The 26,375-nt window shown below is 57.4% G+C and overlaps 3 protein-coding genes across 4 annotated transcripts; 1 reads left to right on the top strand and 2 right to left on the bottom strand.

Moving 5' to 3' along the window:
- Positions 1–4,504: 4,504 nt before the first annotated feature.
- POLR3K (RNA polymerase III subunit K) lies at positions 4,505–7,843 on the bottom strand. The gene is made up of 3 exons (XM_019718093.2): positions 7,686–7,843; positions 6,306–6,393; positions 4,505–5,082 (listed from the first exon to the last, which is right to left on the bottom strand). The coding sequence occupies exons 1-3, from the start codon at positions 7,794–7,796 to the stop codon at positions 4,955–4,957; spliced, it is 327 nt and encodes a 108-aa protein (XP_019573652.1). The 5' UTR covers positions 7,797–7,843; the 3' UTR covers positions 4,505–4,954.
- A 136-nt stretch (positions 7,844–7,979) lies between these two features.
- Positions 7,980–10,946, top strand: SNRNP25 (small nuclear ribonucleoprotein U11/U12 subunit 25). The gene is made up of 5 exons (XM_019718077.2): positions 7,980–8,257; positions 8,997–9,087; positions 9,326–9,431; positions 9,939–10,013; positions 10,457–10,946. The coding sequence occupies exons 1-5, from the start codon at positions 8,216–8,218 to the stop codon at positions 10,512–10,514; spliced, it is 372 nt and encodes a 123-aa protein (XP_019573636.1). The 5' UTR covers positions 7,980–8,215; the 3' UTR covers positions 10,515–10,946.
- Positions 10,947–11,352: 406 nt separating this feature from the next.
- Positions 11,353–26,332, bottom strand: RHBDF1 (rhomboid 5 homolog 1). Of its 2 annotated transcripts, XM_074322867.1 has the most exons (19): positions 26,179–26,332; positions 18,158–18,298; positions 17,958–18,088; positions 17,604–17,708; positions 16,842–17,055; positions 16,235–16,444; positions 16,025–16,147; positions 15,789–15,946; positions 15,142–15,399; positions 14,931–15,042; positions 14,741–14,815; positions 14,492–14,653; positions 13,865–13,965; positions 13,655–13,718; positions 13,187–13,281; positions 12,906–12,981; positions 12,733–12,833; positions 12,467–12,620; positions 11,353–12,329 (listed from the first exon to the last, which is right to left on the bottom strand). In XM_074322867.1, the coding sequence occupies exons 2-19, from the start codon at positions 18,272–18,274 to the stop codon at positions 11,910–11,912; spliced, it is 2,676 nt and encodes an 891-aa protein (XP_074178968.1). In that variant the 5' UTR covers positions 18,275–18,298; positions 26,179–26,332; the 3' UTR covers positions 11,353–11,909. The 2 variants fall into 2 exon arrangements, with proteins under 2 accessions (XP_074178968.1, XP_074178969.1); XM_074322868.1 differs by lacking the exon at positions 17,604–17,708.
- Positions 26,333–26,375: the final 43 nt, after the last annotated feature.

The following is a 26,375-nucleotide window of genomic DNA, read 5'->3' as shown; positions in this document are numbered from 1 at the left end:
CGTAACAGTGAGGAAAACAAGATGGAACATTAACCAGAAGGAATCCCTGAAAGAAGGGAGGCAACTGAGATTTGATTGGCCTGACAGAGGAAACCATGTGCTAAAAACACCCAGAAGAGGACATCTGAGAAAGAGGCACATCGCCCTTCCTGGGTGATGGGAGGGAGCCAGGAAAGTCCGGAACCATCACCAGGGTTGGTCAGAGTCCCAAATACGGAGCAGCAGGGGAGTCAGCGCGGTCCCCACACCTGCATTTGTGCCAGGTTCTGCCAGGACACTTAGACTCAGAAAAGCCAGTGCCTCTTTGCCCAGAAAATGCCCCGATGACAAATCCTGATACCCCGCCCTCTCCACAATAAATGGCGATAAATAGAAAACCAACATCCATAGGCAGACAGGAAATCTCAGACACAAAGAACACTCAAGCTGGAGTCACCATATACCTATGAAAAAGCAGCACCATGAAAAAAAGGCATCGGACATGATCAGTCAGACACGTAAGGATTTTATGTATGTGAAGCAACATAAATCTGCAGTCCTGGGCTGGCCCAGTGGCTCAGGCGGTTAGAGCTCCATGCTCCTAACTCCGGAGGCTACCAGTTCGATTCCCACATGGGCCAGTGGGCTCTCAACCACAAGGGTGCCAGTTCAACTCCTCGAGTCCTGCCAGGGATGGTGGGCTCCGCCCCCTGCAACTAAGATTGAACACGGCACCTTGAGCTGAGCTGCCACTGAGCTCCTGGATGGCTCAGTTGGTTGGAGCGCGTCCTCTCAACCACAAGGTTGCCAGTTTGATTCCTCAATTCGCGCAAGGGATGGTGGGCTGCGCCCCCTGCAACTAACAATGGCAACTGGACCTGGAGCTGAACTGTGCCCTCCACAACTACGATTGAAAAGACAGCAACTTGACTTGGAAAAAAAAAAGATTTTATTGGGGAAGGGGAACAGGATTTTATTGGGGGACAGTGTGTACTTCCAGGACTTTTTTCCAAGTCAAGTTGTTGTCCTTTCAATCTTAGTTGCGGAGGGCACAGCTCAGCTCCAGGTCCAGCCGCCGTTTCTCGTTGCAGGGGGCACAGCCCACCATCCCTTGGGGGAGTCAAACCAGCAACCTTGTGGTTGAGAGGATGTGCTCCAACCAACTGAGCCATCCAGGAGCTCAGCGGCAGCTCAGCTCAAGGTGCCGTGTTCAATCTTTGTTGCAAGGGGTGCTGCCCATCACCCCTTGTGGGAATCAAGGAATTGAACCAGCAACCTTGTGGTTGAGAGCCCACTGGCCCATGTGGGAATCGAACCAGCAGCCTTCGGAGTTCGGAGCACGGAGCTCCAACCACCTGCCCCCCAGTGAGCCACGGGGCCAGCCCCCCAATAAAATCTTAAAAAAAAAAAAAAGTCTGCAGTCCTATGCGGTGCACCAGGGGTTAGCAAACTACAGCCCACAGGCCAAATCCAACGCACCCCTTGTTTACAAAAACCTGTGAGCTGAAAATAGTTTAGACATTTTTTTAATGGTTGGGGGGAAATTGCTTTACAAATTACGTGACACATGAAAATATGATGAAATTCACATTTCAGCATCCAGTCTTATTGGAACACAGACACACTGATTTGCTGGCATTACCAGCAGCGGCTTTCACACGCTAGTGACAAAGTTGAGTAGTGGCAACAGAGCTTCGCACTGCTGATGGGCACACTTACAACTCAATGGTGCAGTCACGCTCCGTAGTTCCAGGCCACCGGACTGGTATACGGCAACATTTCTTGTTTTGCTTATTACCAGTCCATGCCTCTCATGTCAAAACAAGGCAAGTGAACTCAGAGCGTCCCTCATCATCGGGGAAATGCACATCAAAACCACAATGAGTTATCACCTCACACCTGTCAGAATGGCTGTCATCAACAAGACAAGAAATAATAATAAGAGGAGAGGATGAGGGGAAAAGGGAACCCTTGTGAATTGTTGGGATTGTAAGTTGGTGCAGCCACTATGGAAAACAGTATGGAGGTTCCTCAAAAACTTAAGAATAAAACTACTGTATGATCCAGCAACTCCTCTTCTGGGTATTTATTCAAATATGAACACACTTACTTAAAAAGGTATGTGCACCCCTCTGTTCATTGCAGCGTTACTCATAATAGCCAAGATATGGAGACAACCTAAGTGTCCATCAACAGATGAATAAATAAAGACGTGGTACATATATACAACGGAATATTACCTGGCCGTGAAAAAGAATGAACCTTACCATCTACAACAACATGGATGGATCTAGAAAGTATTAGGCTAAGTGAAATAAGTCAGACAGAAAAGGACAAAATCTGTATGATTTGACTCATGTGGAATATAAAACAAAAAAGGAACAAACGAATGAACAAAACAAAAACAGACTCATAGATACAGACACAGAATGGTGGTTACCAGAGGGGAAAGGGGGACAAAATGGGTAAGTCAACCATATGGTGATTCGTGGAAACTAGATTTCTTGGGGGTTAGGATTCAGTAGAGTAACAGGTACCCAAAATTTATATGTAATGTTATTAGCAACATTACCTCAATAAAAAAATAAATTTAAAAAAAAAGTTTTTTTTTAAGTGAACTCTGAACGTCATGTGTTTAAGGCACAGTGGGGAGTGGATTAGTCTGTCATCAAACCGGATGGCAGAGGGTTGTGTGTATTATGCAGTGATGGCTGGTGGACATTACCAGGCTAAGCACCTGCCACTGGCACTGTTCTCAATACACAACACATTTCTTCACAAAAAATAAAAGTACTGATTCGCATAATTGAATTATCCTAACCCCAATTACGCAATTACTATTAATAAGTCTTTAAACCAATTAAAAAATAATTAAATTTTTTAAAAAAGATAAAAACAAGGCAACCAAATTGAATTTCCAAGGGGCTCATCTGCTCACCAAGCAAGAAGAGCCACTTCCTGATGGTGACTGAATTATATTTGACTGCAGCAGCTGAAGAAGTGCGTCCCGAACAATGAAATGAAGACGACCAGCCTGTGGGCGAGAACGGCTGTTCTAAAAGTTAAGAACACTCGTAGCGATGTCAACAGTCAATTCAAAATGAGGCAAATGCTTTGAAATAATGACGATCCTTAGCCCTCGATGAGTCCACAGGTGTTACTGAAATGGCTCAAAGATTGTGTCTTCGAAGGGTCCATGTCTCAACGCTGAGCTGGGCAACGACTGAAGAACTGGCGGCTGCAAAGAACGACTAACAACTGCCGGCAACATCATGTTCAAAGGTGAGAAAACCCTCATGCAGTAGAGCCTGAAGTGGAATCTGCTAAGATGTGTTACCGTTGGTGGTAAAACTATATGTAGAGCATGAAAATGCTTCGATGGACAAATTTACAAAGCTTGTAGACACGCAAAGGATTTAAAGCCTACAGTTTTTCAGTGTATTATTCAACAGCAAATACTTTGAGGAAAATATCCGCGTCTCTCATCAGTACTGGATGTCAGCCCTGAACTTCATGCACTTGACCTGCATTAACAGACGCACGTATGCATTCAATTGTAATGACAAGAACCCCAACTTTGAACCCCAAATAAGCAAAAGGGCAGCCATGATTTCCATCAACAGACCCATATTACCAAATACTGTGATTACTAGTCAATTACTACGATTACAGTTTGAATTTTGCCTAGAAGAAAATTGTGGAAGTTGTTTTCTTGTGTGTCCTAGATTTTAACTCAACCCACAAGTCTAAAATATTTACTACCTAGCCCTTTACAGAAAAGGTTTGTAAACCCCTGAAATTGACTCCTATCTCCAGTTTACACACGGAGAAATGAAGGCAGAGGTTCACCAACTTGAGGGAGGTCTCACAGCTAAGACGCAGATAGGCAGTTAACTTCGGGGTACGTGGTCTCACCACGCAGCCTCTCACAACGAACCCAACCAGAACTGGCGCCGGAGGAAACAAAACGAGCGGCACAAGCAGAAAGTACTAAAAGACACCATGAAATCACATCTGTAAAACCAGAACAAACTGTTCTGAAATAGAACTGATGAGAGATAATGGGCGCAGGACCTGGTCAACGTGTCACAGAAACACGAAAACAATTCATGTGAAACTCAAATCATTTCTGGGAAAGAAACCAAGTCTCAAAACAGTAAAAAACAGTACCAAAGGCATAACTTTAAGTACCGTGACTTTATGAGTGAGACTTCATTATTAAGAGATTTGGAAAAGCAGTGAAGTCTGAGGCCCTGAGCAAGAGATCCATTCATCAATGATCCAGATCCTGTCCCCTGTCCCCTGTTTCTTTTCCGAGTGGAAAGAACACAGAAGGCATACAAACATAGTATCTAAAAAGTGTATTGCAATATTAGGAAGTCAGCATAGAAATAATAAAGCAAGTTAAATCCATGTCATTAGCAATTTTGTAACAAGTTTAGTCTTAAGTGCAGTAGTCAATTTTGGAATCATGATTTGGGGTCTGGCATCTATTTAAGGCATTTAAAACACTGAGAAGGCGATATTAGACTTTTCGTTTTAATTAAATATTCAGCATAAATTTTGATTAAATAAGTTTGCAATTAACAATGAAATATTTAGGAACATCTAATGCACTAAATTAATAAGTTCTATTTTATGAGTTGTACAAACAATGTAAATATTGAAGAGTGCTGGTTCATGGCGAGAGAATGTCAATTGCCCGACAAATGTAGGAGATGAACGAACTGGACCTTAAGCAGAATGTACTTAGTGACGGAAGCTCCTTCCCACATGTAAAATCTCCCTGGACATGAATGAGTTCATCCGCTGGTTGGCAGAAGGGCTATCTTTCCTGACACCCTGGGCGACAACCCGAAAAGGGTTAGCTTTCTGCCAACCAGCAGAGACCCTCAGGACACACAGTGCCCGCTCCCAGCTGGGAGTCCCCTGCGGGGAAGAAGGGAACAGACTGACACAGCTGGCCGGCTGCACCCTAGTCCCTCCAGCGGTGGCCACACTGAGCATTGCAGCACTTGTAGAAGGTGGTCATGGGCTCGTCTGCAGAGCGGGTCTGAAGCTGCATGAAGTAGGCACGAGGATGCTCGCACTTGGGGCAGGGCTCTGGGAATGAGAAAAAGAAACAAGTGATCCCCGTTATTTAACACGATGCTCGTTGACCAGCATACCTGATAGAAGCAGGTGTTATGTAAAAGGCAGCAAAGCCCCTCCCTCGCTCACCTGGTCCCCCGATGGAAGGCTATAAACAGTGATCTCATTCCCAGTGTGCTCTCACACTGAGGAAATCCAGGAGAGCTTGGAAACGCTCTCCTCCCCTCCCTGGACCCCACTGTTTTTCTCAAACCTGGTAGAAGACTGGTTGGAAACATAACACGGCTGCTGTGTGAATTACGGAGCGCACGCCGTGCAGACTCCCCCTAACAAGTTCATGTCCATCACCTGGGAAGTGGAGACGCCCTGTCTTCTTCCCAGAGGAGCTCCCAAGGGCTGACCAATCCGCTTCCCCGAGTATTTAGGGGTCTATTTGGCAGTAGCTCCTCAGGCTGTTCTTATCAAGATCTCACCACACATCCCATACCTTTTCCGAGGACCCCAGGACACATTTACCTTCAAAGGTTTTTACTTTGAGACACTAACCCTGCTCTTGATGGAAACACCTTCAAAAACTCTCAAACACCATTTTGGACATTCGGGGCATAACTTAGCTTTTAATGACAAATTCTGCCCTTGCTATATTGTTAACGTGGCAGAGCTGGATACTGGTCTAGAGAGGGAGAGAAATGGCACTAATCTTACTTAGCTCTTCCTCCTCTCAGTGCAGGTTCTCTAGGGCTCTGCTTGGTCACATCTATGTCTATTAGAGACGAATCAAGACTTGAAATAAACATTTATTTTACTGAGACTGCAGTTAAGTGCTCTCTGGTATTAACTTTTAACATTTCGCATGAGAACAAGAAGACCACATTTATTTCCTGCGATTCTGATTTGTATTATTCCTACCATTGTAGCTATCATAGCTACCGCCTGTTGAATTGCCTGTTATATGCCAAACACTGTATAACTCACTTGGATGCTCTCACAATCTACGAGTGTGGATTAGCCCTGGCGTGCTTAAGGGACCCCACCTAGGTCATAAAACAGTAAGAAGTCACCCCGAGACTTTAACTCAGGACTGCACGACTCCAAGGCTTGTGCCAATATTATTGGTGTTAAGAAGTTCTTAAAGAGCAAATACACTTTCTAAATACATCACAGACTGCCACGGAGCAGCAGCCAGTAGCTTCGTACTTACCCACCGCTCAGTTACAGAGGGCTTTCCCGCTTACCTGCAGTGGAGTCAACATTCTCCCAGGCAGCCGCTCCACCAAGCACATCATCCACTTCTTTGAGCTTTGGATACTTCCGATTTGTTACCTAACAAACAACAGCAAGTCTTCAGACTCTCCAAGTCAGTGAACAGTGCAACCTGGGGCCACCAAACCACACCTCCACACCTGCCCTCAAGTGTCTTCCCACACTTTCTTCCTCCCAGCCAGCAGGGATACTAAACGAAAACAGTGTTCCCGCTACCACAGAGCAGGACGCTCCACTGGAATTTGGAGAACCTACGATTGGGATGCCCGGCAAGAGAAGAAAGAGATTCAGCCGTCGGAGAAGATCTCTGCACGGATTGAATGAAACACCAGAGCAGGAAGACACGATGGCTTCGGTGTGACCCTCCTCTACGCCCACACCTCTAAGACACTACCAGCTAACCCAAGATGCGAGAAACAAATACACCTGAAGCCAAAGAGAACCGGCTGGGTAGCCTAGCCACCGTCCCCCCACCCCAGGCAGAGAGCTTTCAAAGCACCTGGTTCTTCCCCAAGTTTTACCAGACATTCTTGAAATGTCAGTGACGTAAGAGTTCACTCTTCTCATAGTTCCAGACTCTAAACTCCCACAACACAGCAGCACAGTGCAGAACACAAACACTGAGAACGAGGTAGCCCCAAGGGGATCTGCTTCTAAAGAGTAAAGATCGAGGGGAAAATACCAAGTTCTAACCCAGGGAGCATAATTCACGCACTGAACACCCACCACGTCCTAAGTTCCGTCCTAGGTGTTCAGACGAGAACACAAGAGGGAACAGAACAGAAAGAGCCCTGCCCTCCCACAGCTCACGTCTCGGCTTCGGCAAACAAAGCACATAAGTAAACTATACAGCGTATTAGAAGGTAACGAGTCCTAGAGAAAAAACAAAACAGGGGAAGAGGATAAAATGGAAGGGCTGCAATTTTAAATCGAGTGATGATTTAAGCGAAGACGTGACAAAAGAGTGGCACGGCCGTCTAGGGGAAGTCTGGACCGGACAGGAAACATGCGCAAAGGCGCTGGTAGCAATGCCACGTCCATCAGGGGAGATCCTCCAAGAGGCTGGTGTTTCTGGGGCAAAAGAGCCCCTTTCCTGAAATCAGAAAAGCACGGCTGGGGGGAGGGGCGCGGTGACAACGCTCGGTCTGCCCTGTGAGCACATTTCACGCTGGAGAACGGCTGAGCGTTACTGAGCGCAAGACGGACTCGGTCTGACTTCGGCGTTACGAGGACCGCGGCGGCCTCTGCGGTGACCACGGCCAGGGACGCCACCGTGCGTGCTGACAGGCGTGGAGCACAGCCGGAGGAAGCGGGAGGCCTGCGCGAGCCCGACGCCGGGCTCCAGGACCCACCTTGCGGGTGATGTTGTGCACGTAGGGGCAGGTGTTGCAGGCGAAACGGTGGCAGCGCTGTCCCTCCTCCACGATCAGCCCGTTCCCGCAGCCGGGACAGAAAAGCAGCATGACGGCAGACTCTGTCCCGCAGCCTCCCGGCAGCCCCCGCGGCCGTTCAGGAGCCGACGCTATGCCCGCCCACCTCGAGCTCCTATTGGTCCTGACCGCCTTAGCCCACCAATAGACACGCCGATGTCGCGCTCCCAGCGAGCACCGCGGCAGGCCATCTCGCACTTCTCATTGGTCCTCGCGGCAGCCAACCATCGACGCCCTAATGTTGGCATCGCCGGTTTTGCTCCCCCGGCGAAAGCACCGGGCCTCGGTCTTGCGGACAGACGGTGCGGGCGGAGCACGGTCGGCAGCGAGGCGCCCTGGAGGAGGCGGAGGCGGCGGCGGCGGCGCAGCCCGAGGCGCAGGACGATGATGAGGACGAAGAGGAGGCGCTGCCGCACTCCGAGGCGGTGGACGTGTTCCAGGAGGGTCTCGCCATGGTGGTGCAGGACCCGCTGCTCTGCGATCTCCCGATCCAGGTGCGCGCGGGCAGGGTGCAGGCGGCGTTCCCCGCCGGGACGTTCGTAGGGTGTGGATCCCGCGAGGTGCTGATGGCGGCTGCGGCCCAGAGGGTCAGTGAGGGTCTTAACCAGGGCCGAGCCTCGGGTGGGGCGAGCGGGGCTCTCACCTCGGGCGCGGAGGTTAAAGAGGCGCCAAGTAAAATAAAATAATGATATTTTAATACGTTTATAACTCAGAGTTGGTGTAAAACCTATGGCAGACAAAATAAGGACAAGATCGTTAGTGCTGGTTTTTCCCTTCTCAAGCTTCACCATTATTTTGTCCATCGTGGAGTTTTAAAGTTAACTTGTATTTTCTTAAAAGTTGTATTGGCAACGTGTATCATCGCACACCTGCCTCAGCCTTATCCGGAGGCCCGGGCCTGGATCCTGGTGATCAGAGGCTCCCAGGACAGATGGGCAGGCCCAGTATCTTCCTCCTTCCCAGCCCCTGGGTGAGAGGATCCATCCTTCTTGCCTGTTCTGTGCTCCTTTCTCCAGAGCCTCTGTCCACTTTGGACTTTAAATGGGAAATGTGGGTGGAACATGAGATTGAGATGCTGAACTGGGAAAAAACCCTTATAAGTAAGAACCTTTTCCCTTTCTTGTCTTGCATATAACATTGCACCGTTTTTTGGACATTACCACCTTGTTTTTCTTTGTTGTCGTCTGGGGTGGTAAAGCCAGGGCTCCCACCTCCACCCTTGGTCTTTTCTAGGTTACTTTGGAAGAGGTCAATTCCCAAATAGCCCTAGAGTATGGCCAAGCAATGACAGTCCGAGTGTGCAAGATGGATGGAGAAGTCATGCGTAAGTGCTGCCCACCTCCCTTCAGGCCATGCAATCTGAGCTTTCACAGGGGCTGGTCAGTGGGACACTCAGGGGCCATGCCCATGGGTGTTGGGGCAACCACAAGCCCACCCACCCAGATTTGAGCCTTGGTCAGAAACAAGGCTTGACAGGGCTTCTGGGTTCCTCTCCCACCACCTGAGGCTGTGGCTGTGGCTTCCCACCATGGATCTTCTCCTTCTTGTGTCCCTGGTTGCAGCTGTGGTCGTAGTACAGAACGCCACAGTCCTGGACCTGAAGAAAGCCATCCAGAGATACGTGCAGCTCAGGCAGGAGCGGGAAGGGGGCATTCAACACATCAGCTGGTAAGTGGAGCCAATGCTCTTTGCATCCCCTCCTGGGAGCTGGGCTGGGACTCCACAGGACTCTGTGTGCTTTTTAGTCACTAAGCCCTGTTACAAAGTACTGACTAAAGTGATGGGCTCCTTGCCTGGAGCTTTCAGACAGGGCAGGTGCTTCTATGCCTGGGAGTCCTGCATCAGCTGCTCTTTCATCTGCATCACCCCACCTAGGCAGCTGGGTATCTGTACTTAGGGACACCTTAGGGCATCTGTGATGTGTCCAGAAGTGGTCCCCCTCGTTACAGATGGTGCAGGTATCAGCGGCCCCATCTCCTCCCTTGCATGCTCCAGCCGGCCTCCTTGTAGCTGCCTCAGGCATGGTGCACAATGTACAGGAAAGAGCCCAGAAGAGGAGGCCAGCTGCCCCAGGCCCACAGAGCTGAGCACCATGAGCTGCTCTCAGGCATAGCGTCTGCATCCCAGCTGCCCCTCTCACCCTGCTCATGGTTTACCTGAAACCCTACCTTGCAGGTCCTACGTGTGGAGAACGTACCATCTGACCTCTGCAGGAGAGAAGCTCACAGAGGACAGGAAGAAGCTCCGAGAGTAAGTCCAGGCCACATGTTGAGCTACAGGAGGCATCTGGGCAGTGCTGTCTAGTTCCACATGCTCTGCCAGAGGGCTGGGCCCTTCCCAGGGAGGAGGGATCCTCAGTCTGTTCCTGGGGACTCTGTGAGACCTACAGAGGCCCCCGGCTGTGCTGACGCCTCCCACTGGGGTCCCCACTAGGAGAATGGGGGTGGAGGAGAGGGGTGAGGGGCCCTACTGCTTCTCACCCGTGGCAATTCAGGGCGGCACAGAGCCAGAAGAGGGAAGAAAGAGTGCATGGAGGTGAAAGGCCTCCCCCTGGTACAGTGTGGCCACTGCCCCCTCCTGAATGCCACACTCTTCCCACCTGTTCGTTCTTGGTTTTTCACTAGCCTCAGGTGAGGAGTCCCGGATGTACCCTTCCAGAGATCAGACACTTAACACCTTTCCTTCTCTTTCAGTTATGGTATCCGGAATCGGGACGAGGTGTCTTTCATCAAAAAGCTGAGGCAAAAATGAACCCCTGGACGAGGACAACTGTGCTGGTGACAAGCTCTGCCCAGCAGGAAGCAGCCATGGGCCACTGTCCCCTTGTCACAGGAGAATGTCAAAGTGAACACAAGTGGACTTGTCTAAAGCCTGGGCCCTCAGGACTAGGACCCAGTGAGCCAGTGCTTGTGACCTGAGCTTTATCCCTCCCTGAGCCCAAACACCCTCATCTCGTGGCAGATGCCACAGGGCTGTGGGCCGGGCCCTGTGTACAGAATAAACCTCTCTGCTTCTGACCTGGAAAAGTCCACAAGCCACAGTCCCGGCAGGAGGGACGGGCACTGCTGCATCCCAGGAGGCAAGGGCAGAGAATGGGGCTGGTGTGTCCTGAGGGCTACGGAGGCCACCTGACCGTTACTGTGTTCCCACGGCCAGGAGGAAATAAACGTGTGTCCCCCACGCGCAGCTGGCTTTCTCTTCTGTTTGTGCAGAAACAAACAGGCCTGTGTGTGAGAGCACAGCTGTCGGCAGGGCCTCCCGCCTCTGCCCACAGGACTGTACAGCAGTGCCGTCCCCTGGCTCCCGGAAATGGAGGGGCCTGGGGCGGCAGCTGAAACTGCTGGCTGAGCAGGGAGGGCGCTTCTCAGTGTGTGTGTGGGGGAGATGTGACAGCGCATGCCTGGGTCTGTATCCCATTGTGGCTACCAGTAACTAAGGAAGGGAGCTGGGGGCAGGGGGTGCAACCTGGCTGAGGGACTTCCCTGGGAGGTGTTTTGGACACTTCGTTCCTTGTCTGGGGAATTGTGAGCGAGAGGAATGTCCCTCCACAGCCCCCAGCCAGGAACGAGAAAGGAGAAGGCAGCTCTGGTCAAGTTAGTGGCAGCTAAAACGCTCCCAGTCCATTTATTGGCCACCTGAGGTGGTCGTCAAGAGACTAGTTAGAAGGGAATCACGGGAACTAGTGTAATAAATGCCCAGAAGTACGAGAGGGTCAACAGCAGTGAACAAGGCACAAGAGGTCTGTGTCCAAGATGCGGGCGGACCCCACACAGGGCTCAGGCAGCCCCGTCCGTGGCCTGAGAACTCCACACGGGGCTCAGGCAGCCCCGTCCGTGGCCTCAGAACCCCACACGGGGCTCAGGCAGCCCCGTCCGTGGCCTCAGAACCCCACACGGGGCTCAGGCAGCCCCGTCCGTGGCCTCAGAACCCCACACGGGGCTCAGGCAGCCCAGTCCGTGGCCTCAGATGGCCTGAGAACCCCACATGGCTCAGGCAGCCCCGTCCGTGGCCTGAGAACCCCACACGGGGCGCAGGCAGCCCCGTCCATGGCCTGAGAACCCCACATGGCTCAGGCAGCCCCGTCCATGGCCTGCAAGGCTCGGGGTGGACGGCGCCCGGGAGCAGGCGGCCCCAGTGGCCAGCAGCTCAGTGGAGCTGGGCGTCCAGCTCGTACTTCTCGCAGAACTTGTCGGTGAAGGGGATGCAGGTGAGGAACTCACACCACTCACAGCGCACGGGGTAGAAGTAGAAGAGGACCACCAGGCCAGCCAGCAGGCCCAGGAACACGGCCTGGAAGATGAGGATCTGGCAGCGCTTGCGGTACAGGTCGAACCTGCCGAAGCTGACGTAAGGCAAGAAGGCGAAGGACAGGAAGAGGCCGCTCACGAAGCCCGAGATGTGGGCGAAGTTGTCGATCCAGGGCAGCAGCCCGAACGTGAAGAGGAAGAGCACCACGGCCAGCAGCTTGAAGAAGGCGCGCCAGGGCCGGGCCAGGATCTGCCAGCTCTGGAAGAGCTCCACGAAGAGGCACGCCAGGATGCCGAACTGCGAGCCGGCCGGGCCCACCTGGGGGGACAGGCAGTGCGGGCCGAGTGGGACCCCCGGACCCACAGCCTCGTCTCCCCATCCCGCCTCCCATGGCCCGGAGCACAGCAGGATCAAGGGGCCGAGGGGACACGCTCCAGGCTGGGACCCAGCCTCACCTCTGCCCGGTACGGCAGGAAAATGGCACTGGCTAGGTTCCCGGTGACGCCACTCAGCAGGTAAATGATGGCTATTCGGTGCCAGCCCGCCAGCTTCTCCAGGTCCCGCAGGACGGTCATCTGGAAGCAGACGGACACCAGGCAGTGCAGGATGCTGTGGGGCAAGGAGCGGCCTCAGCAGGGACGGCCGTCCGTGGCCAGCCACTCCCGGGGGCCCTGAGACCCCCGCCCACCCATCCCTGCTCAGCACTGAGGGTGTCACTTGCCCAGCGTGTAAGAAGAGGGACAGCCACAGGCGGTAGAACTGGTCGGGCACCTCGGGATTGAGGAAGGGCAGGAGCCCACACACGTCATCCATGCAGTGCACCTGTGCAGAGTGGCCTGTCAGCACCCTCCGAGGCTGGGGGGACAGGGAGGGACGCGCACCCTGGAGGCCTACCTGAGAGCAGAGCGTGGCCTCCTCGTGGAAGTAGCCTCTCATGAAGTCACAGTACTCCCGGGAGGTGATCTCACACCTGGAAGGTCAGGCCAGGGTTGGGGGGCTGCTGGGGCCCAGGGACAGAGGCCCCCACTCACTCCACGGTGGGGCCCAGGTTCCAGCCCCCCTCGCGCACCTCTGTTGGCCCTTCATCACCCCACACCCCTAGTATCTGGGGTTATTTTGGGACCTGGTAAGGGAAGGGCACAGCCCAAGACAGCGCTCTGCCCCCGGGCACCTACCTGCCCTTGGTGCCAATGCAGCAGGGCCGGCCTGTGATGGCACAGTCCATGTGTGGGTGGTTTGTATGGTTTCCCGCGCTGTTTTTAGTGCAGATCTGGGTCACAAATGGGGATGAGTTGGGTCAGGGCCTCCCCCAACCCTCAGCCTGACACCAGGCTTGGGGGTTGGGGCAGAGAAGGGCAGGCTCCCGCTGTAGGAAACAGGCCTCCCTGACCAAGAGGCTACTGAACGCTGAGCCTCAGCCTGGCCAACGGTCAAACTGGAAGAATGTCATTGGGCCGCCCAAGTCTCTACCTGGTTCTCCTGCTCTACCTGCTCAGAGAGGCAGGGGTCAGTGGAGGGACAAGCTGGGCAAAGGTCAGGGGCACTGCATCTAAACACAGGGTCCCAAGAGGGTTGGGACCTCCTGGCATCACGAACAGGTGAGGGGTGGATTCCTCCCCAACAACCCCACCACCCAGGCTCACCGGCCACTTGGTGATGTCATCCGGCCACTCGTGGGGGTCCTCCGAGGAGGGCTCATCACACACCCTGCACGAGCCCAGCATATGGTCAGGCCCTGCTCTGTGCCCTTAGCACTGGCACCCTCCCACCCACCTCCACGAGGGCAGCACCCTCTCCCCCCACTACCCAGGGAGAGAAGGACCAAGAGGTAAGGGAGGGGCTACAGGGCCGACCTGGGGTCCTGGTGGCAGACAGAACCGAACTGCCTCTTCTGGCCAGCAAGGTCTGGGGCGCTGGGATGAAAGGGCCACTTGACCCACACTGCAAGCGTGGACTGTGGGGAGACACAGGTCAGAGCCCACCCCTCCCCCAGTACGGACTCCAGAAGACAAGAATCCACAGCAAAACCACTGAGAGCCTCCAGAGCTCAACCCACACTCCATAGATTTACACTCCAGAAATGTGCACGGGGGAGATTCTGTTATAAGCGCAACAGCGTAATTCCTATTAGCTTAAAATTAGAAACAATCTGTGTCCAAAATCAGAATTGATATAAACTGGCACCTCCTCATTGAGGGATGTAATAAAAACTTGGATAAAGGAAATACCACTTATGTAAACTAGGCCTAGGCACAAAAACAAGACACGTGTAGCAAGAGCACACACAGGGGTTACAATGGTCGGCGGGGTAAGATGGAGCAATTGGGGAATTAAAAAGTAATGAATGTGATTTGAGGGACGGTGTAATGTGCCGAGATCTAAGGTAAAGGATAACTCAACGGGCTCCATCTGAAGTCACAACACAACCACAAACACACGCAGTGCAGATAAGGGCGTGCGTCGCGGGCAGGGGTACACACCGAGCACTCCTCCTCCGAGGTCTGCACGCAGCCGGACCGGTCATTGCGAACGCAGCAAGCTGAGTGCTTCTCCCGCTCCCGCGCGGCTCGGATGAAACTATGCACCTGCGGGTCCTGGCGCATGCAGGGCGAGAACTTGGCCCCCAGGTGAATGAGGGCCTCCTGCGGGCGAGCGGGACGGGGAGCTGAGGCCCTGCCCCCTGCCCGCCCAGCGTCCCCGCCCACCGCCCAGCCAGACCCCGCCCTCACCGAGCTGGGCCCAATCCAGAAGTTCTCCTGCTGCACGTACTTGACGTTCTCATAGACCCCGCGGTTCCGCAGCACCTGGGAGGTTGGGCAGGAGATGAGAAGGAGCCGCCTCCGGCCCTCTCTTCCCACAGTGGGCGGGAGGGAATCCAGGGCCCAGACCAGTGGAGGGGCGTGGGGCGCCAGGGCTCACCGAGTCCACGGTCTCATGCTGCGAGAAGCCCACGGGCGCGATGCCATAGATGCACACAGCTAGAATGGTGACGAGCGAGTGCACGAAGGTGAGCCAGTAGGTGAAGAAGGGCCTGCGGGGCGGAGCGTCAGCGGAGGCGGCATCTCCAACCCGGGGCCCCCACCCCCACCCCCGAGTCGTCCCTGCCGCATGACGGGGACCTCAGGCCTACCGGTGGTCGTCCATATCCTCGATCTGGCGTTTGACGTAGCTGTCGATACGCTTGCGGTAGGTGCGGTTGGTTAGCCGGCCCACCATGCCCAGCCCGTAAGGCCGCTTCTCCCTGGCGAAGAACTTGCGTACCGGCATCGCGATGCGCTGGCCCCGCCGCTGCCCCGCCGCGCTCACCACCTCCTGCCGCAGCCGCACCTTGGGCTGCGTGGCTGCGGCGCCACCTTCCTTCTGCTTGCGCCACCCGCGCTCCAGGGGCCTGGGGGACAGGGCGCGGTCACCTACCTGGGGGAAAGGGCGCAGCCCCTCCCAGGCGGGACTAGGGCTACTTGCCATCTGCCTTGTTCCCATCTGGCGAGGAAGGCACTTTGCAGCCCCCTCCTTACCAGAAAAGGGCAACCCTGCGCCCTCTGGCGGTGGGGCCGGACCTACAAGCGGTTCCCCGGCCTACCCACTGAATTCTGTCCAACCTGCGCGCTCTGTTCCGCAGGTGGGCAGCCGAGACCCAAATGGTGCTCAGCGCTGGGTCAACCGGCCACGGTAGCCAAGCGGACCCCTTCCCTCAGGCCTGCGGGGCGTCCTGCCGGAGGGCCCAGCTGCTCCTGACCGCCTCGGCCCCACTGCCCGCCCCTCGCCGCTGCCACTCACAGCATCAGGTGGCTGCGCTCCAGCTCCGTGCGGTCCAGGGCCCCACCCGTGAGGTCCGCCTGGTCCGGGGCTTTCTCCCAGCCCTTGAGCGCTGCCTCCGACGGCGACTCGAACACCTCGTCGGGGTACGTGGACAGCTCCTCATGAAGGACTCCTTCCTGAGCAAACACGCGCGGTCAGGGTGGGGGGGCGGGTCGCATAGGCGGAGGGGTCTCAGGGGACACCTCTGCTCTTACCCGGGCGAAGAAGGACGTGTCCAGCTCGTCGGGGAAGTCAGCCGTGTCCTCCTCCAAGAAGCTGGCAGGAGTGAAGCTTCGGCGCTGCACGCGGCGCAACGTGCCGTCCCTAACCGAGCGGCCCTGCCCGCAACGAGTTGAGCACAAGGAGTTGAGCACATGGCGTGGGATTCGGTCCCCCCCCCACGCCCCCCCAGCCCCTGCGCCCACCTTCACCAGCGCTGCGGCCGCCCGGAAGCTCATCTTGGCCACAGACTCCCGCTTGCGCCGCCGCGGAAGCCGGTGGAAACCCGAGCGCGAGCTGGAGAAGGAGCAGAGGGAGGCCGCGCCGGGCGTGACGGGCGTGTGCGGGGCGCTCAGGCCGTCCGCGCTGTCGTCCGCCATGCGGAAGGCCCGGCCCCGGGCCAGAGGGTCTACGATCTGGGAAGGGGAGGAGATGCAGGCGTCGGGGCTGGGCCTCACCTCCGGGGCTCCTTCCCACCCTGGGTCCCACTATGTACAACACACACCCAGTGGGTGCCTGGACATTGGTGGGTGCCACCCCCAAACACACACACCCCCACACCCAGACAGGTTCCTCTCCCCGCCTGAAGCGCCTTTATACTGCTGTTCATCCTGGGACGCTCCCATCCAGAGGCTGGCCCCTCCCTCAGGACCCCTTCCCAGACTATCTTACGTGTCTTTATGAGACCATCGGACCACCCTCCCAGACCATGAGCCCCAAGGAGCACCCTCTGCTTAGGCTGGTTGTAGCCCCAGCCCCTGCCCCAGGGAGCAGAGTGAGGGGCCTGTGGGAGGCAGCAGGGGGTGGGCATACCTTTTGCATGCCCAGCTGGCACGGCCCCACATAGAGCGGGGGCGGCGTCTCAGTGCTGGTCAGTGACACATTATCCTGGCTGGGCAGGTCTAGCTCCCGGATGACCTGGGGCTTCAGCTTCCCATAGCGCTGGCTGCAGTGACGAATGCTCTTGCGTTGCCACTTCTGGGTGCTGTCACTGTCCTTGCTCACTCCGAACCAGTCAGCTGTGCCCCTGCCATGGGAGGGACTCAGCAAGTGGAAGCCAGACCTCACCTCTCCCCAGGAGGGGCTTCACAGGCCCTGCTCCTGGGCTGCATGCCCCACTCCAAGCCTCCGGTCACTCCAGGGTCTGGGGTCCAGTTGGGCTGGGTCCAATGAAGAGTGGGTTCCAGCCCCCTAAACAATTAGCCAACTCCAAATTCCCACTCGAACCGCAGACAACAGGCCCTGCCCAGGTGAATCTTTTACACAGGCCCGCACTCCATCCCTGAGAGGGGGGCTTGTGGGGAGACACTGAGTCCAGACATGGGGCTCAGAGCTCAGCCCTTAGCTCATCCAGAGAGAGCTTGGCCCTGGGCAGCAGCTTGACCTCAGATACCACAGCACTCAGGCAGTGGGCACTGAAGCCCAGGCAGGCTGCCCACAGCCCTTGGACATGCAAACAAAACCACCGACCGCACCTGGCGTTAGGAGCCTCAGGGAACGCAAAGTGCTCCCAAGAGGTCGCAAGCCATGCACACGCCAGCTGACGCTCACACACGCATGCTCTGCCCAAGGTACCTGAGCAGGGACCGAGAGAGAGACCAGCGCTGTGGGAGGATCCTGCAGGCAGCAGGGGGGCTCAAGAGGGGCAGGGTGTGGACACGCCCAAAACGCACCTGTCGGCTGTTCAGGAGCCAGAGCATTGGGGTGGGGGAGACAGAGAAGGAGAGAGCAAGTGCTGGGGGGGAGCAGAGAAGGGTGGGAGGTGAGAGGAGTCAGTCCCCGGAGCAGGAGGTGACACAGGAACAAGGCGGAGGAGAACGCTGAGACAGGAAGGGCCCTAGCCCCATTCCCAGCCTCAGTACCCAAAGGCGACCCTGTATGCCTGCCTCTGTCCCACCAGCCCCCGGAGCAGCCAGGGGAGCGTCGTACCTGCGGATGGTCTGTGTGATGGATATCTGACGCTGCAGCACCGGCCGGCGGGGCTCATGGTAAGGCGAAGGGACGTAGGCTGTCTCGGCCGGCATACTCACACTCCGCAAGAAAGCCTGGCGTCTCAGGGGCTGGGTAACGGGGTCGTGGTCAGGGCGCTGGGCAGGATGCACCCACAGCCCCTGCTGGCCAGGGCCTACCTGCAGGAAGCTGGGTTCCTCTGCCGCGGGGGGCACCGCAGCTGGAATGTCCAGCTTCAGCCAGGGCGGCTTCTTGCGCTGCAGGCTGCTCGCGCTGTCCCTGCGGACCTCGCTCATGGTTCCAGGTGCAGCAAGGCGGGCCTGGGGGTGTGGTGTGTTTTTCAGTAACAAATAACAATGCTGACAGACGTCTGAGGGTTCCTGGGGCCCACACCCAGGAGGAGGGGGAAGCAGTGATAACCCCACGAGGGGTGGTCACGGCTCCCATTGCTGAAGTCCTACTGTGTGCTCAGCACTGACACGCTCAGTCCCATTCCCAGGCACATACTAGGTCCTCAGACAATATAAATTCAGGTGACAAATATTGGAGTGCCTACTCTGAGCCACTCCTAGGACACACTGGTAGAGAAATGAAGAAACCAAAACAGACAAAATCCCCACCCTCCTGGAGCTTATAGTCCAGACAAACAATAAACCTGAAGTAAGTCCTGAGTTAAAAGATGCGAAATGTAATAGTCAAAATCAGCACATTAGTTGCCAGGGACACTGAAGCCTCCCTGTGAGGGGACATCTGAGCAAAGGCTTGAAGGAAATGCTCGAGTGAACAAGGCTGGCAGTGCGGGGCTGTTCCTGGCACAGGGAACCACCAGTGCGGAGGTCTGAGTGGGCAGGAGGGCACCAGCAAGCTGGGGGGCTCGCCCCAGTCTGTACACCCAGCAAATCGTAGATCTCACCCTCTCAAACCCCATGCCGTCCGCTCCAAAGACTGATGGCCCATTACACCGCCAACAGGGGTGTGGGATGGCTCCATCTCACAGAGCAGCGGCCCAGCGACTTCCCAGCACCTGAGAGCTCCGGGGGCAAAGGGATCTCCTGAAAACCAGCTGGGCGCAGATGCTGTCATGACCGCCAGGGTGCGCCATACACTCAGAAACAGCCGCAAAGCAGCTCAGCGCTGGGCCAGCAGCTTGGCCGGTTCCACAACCTAAGCATCTAAGACCCTCACCCACAATTATCATTTAGACACAGGGTAAGGGCCCAGGGACCAGAGCAGAGAGGCCAGGGTTTGATATGGGCCACCACTGTCTAGCCATGTGACCGAGAGGCAAATGTCATGTGACCATGGCTTCCCCCCTTACAAAACATCACCTTCAGAACAGATCTGGAGTCCCTTCCCCACAAGGGATCTGGAAACAGGATATCCAAGATCGGGAAGGTTCCCTGATCACAACAGAGGACGAATAGCCAAGCAATACCCAGGGCAGAGACCCCAAAATTCCTTGGCCTCCTCAAAGAGCTTTGGACCCCGACAGACTCTGAACTGCGGGGTCTATAATCAACCCACCCCCAACACCCCTAGAAACAGCTGCCACTCTGAGCCCCCCCCGCAAGTGCTTGGAGGAGGAGTAGAGAAAGGCTCGTCCGTGTCTTAGACATAAGGAAACAGGCCTGGAGCACAGGGGCTTGACTTGCCCGAGGTCACATGTCCAGGGTGGCTTACCTAGGGGGTGACAGGCCTGTCACTGCTCCTCCTGAACTTCCACAGACCAGGGAGGGGCCGCAACTCTCCTCAGAGCAACGCTCGGCTCTACACTGACCTGGGAAAGTCCAAGGGCGTTTGCTCCCCTCCTACACAGACCAGGGAGGGCACAGGGTGCTGGGCACAGCTCGTCCTGGCCCGACACAAAACAGGGCCAGCCCTGGACACTGCTCACCGCTCCGCCTTGCCTCCTACCACCCAGGGACATGCCTAGGACAGTAGTCACACCTTCTATTGGCGCGATGCCAATCAGGGACCAGCCCAGGACTCAGCTCACAGGCCTTACTGGCTCTACATTGTCTGAGGGCCAGGCTGCGACTGGCCGTTCCCACTGGCCTAACACCAAAGGGCCGAGCCCAGGACACTGCTCACAGATCCTATGACCCCTAGAGTGACACAATTCACACGCAGACTCCCAAATGGCCCTACACCAATTAGGGCCAGTCCCAGGGCACTGCCTGCAGCTCCCACTTGCGCTATACCAACCAGGCTCAGCGGGAAGGCTTGGTCCTGCAGGGGTGCCTTCTCCTGGCTCTTCTCTGAGCTGACTATACACTCAGGGGTCTTTCCATCCATGCAGCCCCCTCAGAGTCAAGCCCCTCTCCCCCGCGGTCAGCTGATCTGACCTCAGGGTAAGGACCAACAGTAGCATTTGTTTGCACGTCGCTGGGAACCCCTTCTGGGCCCCCTGCCCCTGTGAGCCCCACCGTGTGGGGTCACATGGAGGGGACCCTGGAAGGGAACAGAGGCGGGCAGGGTCAGGGGGACAGGGTGTGACATGAAGGCATCCTGAGAACTGGGTGTCTCTGGGATCTGAACCAGGAGACCGGCAATCATGCAGCTTACACCACAAACCCAGCCCAGACTTGTGTGTCCCCATATGGCTCAGTCACATCAACAGGTCACAGATCACCATCCGCCAGTGCCCCCTTCACAGATCATGTTGGTTTTTAAGGCCCCCCCTCCCCCACTGGTAAGGAAGTGACAGGGAAGGACAGCTCTGAGGCTCAAGCACCAGCGGTAGGATTTCAGACAGTATGAGGCATATTGGAGAGACAGTGGTGATCACATAGAGGCTTCCAGAACCTGCACTGCTGTGACAGCATCCCCCAGGCACCCTGTAAGCCACGGCCAGGCCATGCTTGCCAGGTGGGGATCCAGGTGATCTGACCCCCAAGACTGTACTGGACCCCGTGGGGCCCTGTGGGCGAGGGACCAGACAGGATGGGGACCCCCTTCGCATTTCAGAGGGGGAGGCTATGACCCAGCCTGTCCCTGCCACCCAGCCACATGGCATGCCTCACGTGGCCTCCAGTCCTCGCCTGGAAAACGGGCCAGTGCTTCTGGTTCTCCACTCAGCAGCTCAGGAACCGTCTGCCAGCTGACTGGCTCACCCCACACACATCCATGACTTCCTGAGGCTCCCACTGCTCCCCCACCCTGTGGCTTCTCCTCACACCTGACTCCCTCCCGTCTCAGGGCCTGGCCCCTGCCCGTGCACTCTGCCCAACCTCCCACGTGTTCCAGAGCCCGCAGGCAGCTCCTACCCCTGACAGGAGCTCCTGGCCCTGGGTTCCCCTGGCACAGCTCGGGAATGGACCCACAGTGCCCAGGACAGGTCTGCTCCAGTGCCACTGCCCTGTAAACACTGGTCCGTTAGGAGCATAGGCCAGCCATCCCCATGACCCAGCTGATGGGGGAATTGCTGAAGATGACCCTTCAACTGGGTCTGGGGGGAAGAGGTGACTGTAGGACCAGGTTGCGGCAGGAACAGCACAAGCAAAGAGGTGAGAAGAGGGCATGAGCGTGTAAAGGGAGCTGGACATCCCCCGGCCCCCGCGGGCCCAGGCCCCCAGTCTGTCCCAGGAACACCAGAGCTGCTCAGCTCACGAGGGAGGTACCAGCTCCTGCTTGTACACCCAGGCCTCGGGGTGTCCCTCCCCGCCCCCCACGTCCCTCCTGTGCTTGGGACCCACTCAGCTCTAGGATGCCCAGCCTGCCCTCAGTGCTGTGGCTCCTACCCCAATGTGCCCAGTTTCCCATCTGGACCTCAAGTGGGTGGGATTCACAGGGTGGTGGCTTCACTGTGGACCCGAGGTGTGGGGGAGGGGCCGGCCCCGGCTGGACAAAGGGTCTGGACTAGGGAGGGGCACAGTGCCCGCCCAGAGACAGTGGCTCCCTGTCCAGGCCTCCCCCAGGCACACAGTGGGCTCTTGTTCCCAGACAGCTCCTCGTGGGGGAAATCCCAATACCATCTCTATTCTGCTGACCCCCCGGGTGCTGGGAGAAACCACAGCCCAGGGGAGAGTCTAACTGCCCAGGGTCACACAGCGTCTGAGTCACTCTGGCAACATCCATGGTTGCCCCCCAGGGCCCAGCCCCACCCGAAGACACCCAAAGGGGCATGTGGAGGTAAGGTGAGAAGTGCTGATGAAGCAAACGCCAGTAGTGGGGACCCAGCCCACCGGCAGGGAGGGGCACAAAACAGCACGGCACCCCAGGGCGCTGCACCCCGGGTACTTCGAGCAGCTCAGGATATTGGGGGGCAAGACTTTAAATAAGGCTGAGGGAGAAGGGCTGTGCGGGGTCACGGGACCACTGGGGCTGCTTAAGCAGCAGCAAGAGGGTTGGGAGCTGCTGCAGCCATCAGGGCAGAGGGCTGGGTGGGGGGTGAAGGGGGTTCCCACTGACCAAGGTTCCTGCTCTGGGGTTGACCAGGGACCCTTCAGGCTGGCACTGTGTGTGTGCAGGAGGCGCCAGGAGGCAGGAACCAGTGGGGAGAGTCTGGCCCGAGACACTGTACACAGACCCTGCTCACCTCCACCACCAACTCTGAACAAGCCTCAGTTTTCCCATCAGAAAAGCAGGGGCCACTGCAGTCCCTGCCACAAAGTATGTGCTCAAGAAGCAGCAGCTGAATCAAAACCAGAAAGGCTGGTGATGCCCACCAGTCCTGGGGAGCTCCCTGAGGAGGGCAGCCGGAGGAAGGGTCAGGAGGGGTGGGGGGGGAGAGGGCGTGTGCAACCAGAGCGGGAGCCATAGTGGGGAGTGGATGGGACACTTCCGAGATGCCCTGTTTGGGAAGGTGGGCCAAGGGGCAGGAGCAGACTGGGGAGGTATTCTGTTCTGCCGAGGCCTGGCCCGTGGCCACAGCCAGCGTGAAGCTGGATCTTCAGCTGGGAGCAGCGGCTACCACGGCACTCGGGCCTTCCCTGCACACTTGCAGGAAAATGCTGCCGGGGCAGCTGGGGGTCAAGTGGGGGCCCAGGGCCCAGGACCAGACCTGCCAAGCCTGGGCCCCATCCTGCCCAGCCCAGGGGCCCGCCCACCACCGAGGTCAGCTGGAGCAGTGGGCCCCACCCCAGGACACTTGCCCAAACGTGTCCCCAGCTCACCTGCACATGGTCCCAGGAGAGGCCAACGCCGCCAGCCTCCCACTAGTGCCCTGATCTCTGACCCTCAGGCTTCTGTTTTGCTCCTAATCAAATGCGGAACCCCAGATCTCCCTTGGGAGTGGGGTCATCTGCTGTCTGGCAGCCTAGGATCTAGTCCCTTTTTGCCACATGCTGCTAGGTGGCAAAGCTAAAGGCACCTGGCCTCTCTAGGCCCCTACCTCATCGGTAAACGGCATCATATTGGGAAGATATTGGCCAGGCCCTCATCCCTCCCGGCTACCCCACCACATTTCTGTGGAAGAAATGAGGTTCAGAGGGGAGCAGGGCAGGCCTGAGACCTAGCCAATGGCCAGGTGCCATCCGAAGGAGGACACACTGAGCCCCTCCCTCCCCGTGTCACCCATCACCTGCTGTCACCCCAGAGGAGTAGATGCAGAGGCTCAATACCAGAATGACAGACGTCTTCCTGCTCTAGGAGGCCGTGACGCATGGGGCCCTGACCTGGGCACCTGGGGCACAGGGTGGGGAAGGGAGCGCCGGCCCTGGGCAGGACGCACTGCCCAGGGGCTCAGCGGGCACATATGTCCCAGGGGTTACCAACGGCCAGAAGCAAAGCCCCTGAAGACCCCATTGGGTCTGACTGGGGCTAACAGCAGACACACCCCGAGGTCAGGGAGCCCAAGGCTCGGAGAGGTGGGAGGACCGTCCATGCCACAGACAGCAAGGGGGTAGGGGCATGGACTTAGCTAGTGTCCGTTCTGGGTGCGGCATATGGGGTCTAGCTGCATCACGGGAGTTAGATGAAAGCACCCCATCAAGCTGCAGAGGGAAAAGGCCACATCCCATTAACATGTCTGGTCACCAGTTAGCGTCCCCAGAAGTGCCCCCGACGGACCCCACAGGTGTGCTCTCTGGTGCCCAGAAAGCCTCGGGGCTTAGCAACACCCTCCCAGGACACACCAGCTGGAGAGACCTCACTAGGAGAACGCAAGTCCCCAAAGTGCGTTATCAGAGCAGAAATGGCTGAGGTCATCACAAGCCTGACACCTGCCTAACCCAAAGAACCCTGAACCATCACAAGCCCTGGGAGGGGTCCTCTGTGCCCATCTTACAGGTGAGGAAACTGAGGGTCAGAGAGGTCAGTCACTGCCTGAGGTCACTGAACCTACAATGGGGTTCAGAGCCTTGGGCCATGTCTGCCCAGGAGCCGGGGTGGGAGGGTCCCATGTGCCCACCTTGCTGGCCCTATTCCTCAGGCTGTGGAGGGTTGTCAGGCCCCTCTGGGAGCCCATGCCACCCCCACAACCCAGAGCATCTCAGTTCAGGGGAGAGGGAGTCACCCACAAAACAGGCAGAAGCCAAGGAATCCGATCCTTGAGCAGAAACTCAACCCTGTCACAGACACCAAGGCAGGGCCACTGGAGCTGAGGTCGGGGAGCCCCTCACATCCAGGGAGCAGGAACAGGGAAGACCCTGAGAGGCAGTTGGAGCTGAGAAGACCCTGAGGGGGCCCTGAAAGTCAGGGGAGACCTGGGATTCCCTCTGAACCAAGGGTCCTCCTAGAATGCGAGCTCCCAAGGGCGGCCGTTTGTCTGTCTGGTTGGCACACTAAGGCTGACTGAGGGATATTGGTCACAGCAACACTCCAGCCTGAGCTGAGTGCCTGAGGCAGGCCTTTTCTTGGCCAGGGAGATGGAGAGATCCCAGTCTCTCCATCTGTGCCACAGGAGGCTGGTCAGTCAGTGGAGACTGCTGGACGGGTTGAGAAGGAGCGTGGGGCCTGACATATTCAATTCGGGCCCCTGGCCCCTGTGCCCCGCTCCTAGCCCCCGTCCTGTTCTCAGGGAAAAGGACCCAGCTTACCCAGAATGACTCCTGGTGTCAGGGGGCTTAGCCTCAGGGACCCCTTGGGCCCTAGTGAGCTGCTCGGTTCCCTAGCTTTCTTCCAATCTCTGGGTAGGGGCTAGGGGTTTGAGGTTGGTTCCATGGGGGTGGGGAGAACCCAGCACCTAGCTGGGCCAAACCTGAAAAGCCAGTTTCATCCTTGAATCTTCTCTGCCAGGAAGCCCCAAGGTGGGGAAGGGGGGGCTCTCCCAGCACAGAGCTGGGGCCTCCAGACCCAGGCCCCGCCCACCCAGACAGACACACAGACACAAGCTGCACACACAGAAGAACAATTCTAGTCAGTACTATCTGGGCCTTGGGCAGGCATGGCCAGGGGACTTCCTGCCCAATCCCCGTGCAGTCCCAGAGACATGGCCCCAGCAGGGCAGACAGCCAGCCACCCCCAACCCCACCCCCAGTGCGCTGAGCACCGGGGGTGCCTCCATCTCCCCAGCTAAGAGAAGGCCGGCTTCACGGTACCCGGTAGTAGCCTCAAGTTCTGCCCTGGCTTGCACCTCTCCGCCACTGAGCACCGGGTAGGGGGTGTCTTTGGGAGCAGCTCGCAGAGCCCTGCAGCTTCGTGTTTGCAGAAGGGGAGACAGAGATCAGTCCCCACTCCTAGCTCCACAGCTACTGCTAAGGACTGATGTGATTCCCATCCCCAGGGAGTACGCCTGGGACAGGGATGATCCCGTGAAGTCCCACCCTCTGAGCTGGAGTTTCGACTTCGAGACACCACCCACCGGTGGCGGCCGGGAAGGAAAACGTAAGGGGGGGGGGGGGGGAGGCTACAGCTCAGAGGAGCCTGGGGACAAGCCGGACTGCGAGCTCTCCCGCTCCCAGGACCCTCAGCTGTTGGGCGGGGGCTGGAGCCGAGCTGTCCGGCCTGGTCAGTCCGCTGGGACGTGCTAATCCGGCCACGGGCTATTTTTGCGGCGCGCCGGGTTTGGAATCCGGGGCTGGGCCGCCTCCGCGGACGGCTCAGGGAAACTCCGGGAAGGAAAGTCCCGGCGCCTCGAGCGGGTACTGGTCCAAACCCCGAACCCGGACCCGACCAGGACCCCGGACCCGACCGGGCTCCGGCCCCTCGGAGCGGTTCCAGCCGCGATGGACTGAGGACCGGCCCCGCGCGCAGCGGACGCAGCCCCAATCCGCCCAGCTCGCGGCGCCCTGCGCCCCCCCCTCCAGGCGCGCTCACTCACCGCCGCCGCCGGCACCAGGGGTCCTCGGGGGTCCTGAGGACCTCAGGGAGGGGCTGCCGCCGCCGGCCGGGAGGGCGCCCGCGCCGAGTCCCCGCCCGCGCGCCCGCTCGCCCGCCCGTCCGGCCCGCCCGCCAGGGAATGCCATGGAGCGAGGGGCGTGCGCGCCGGGGGCGGGCCCGGCCGGAGGGGGGCGGCCG

This window comes from Rhinolophus sinicus, linkage group LG18 (genome assembly GCF_036562045.2).
Source record: "Rhinolophus sinicus isolate RSC01 linkage group LG18, ASM3656204v1, whole genome shotgun sequence".
NCBI lineage: Eukaryota > Metazoa > Chordata > Mammalia > Chiroptera > Rhinolophidae > Rhinolophus > Rhinolophus sinicus.
The sequence above is the reverse complement of the archived record's forward strand: the minus strand, read 5'-3'. Positions and strand labels throughout refer to the sequence as shown.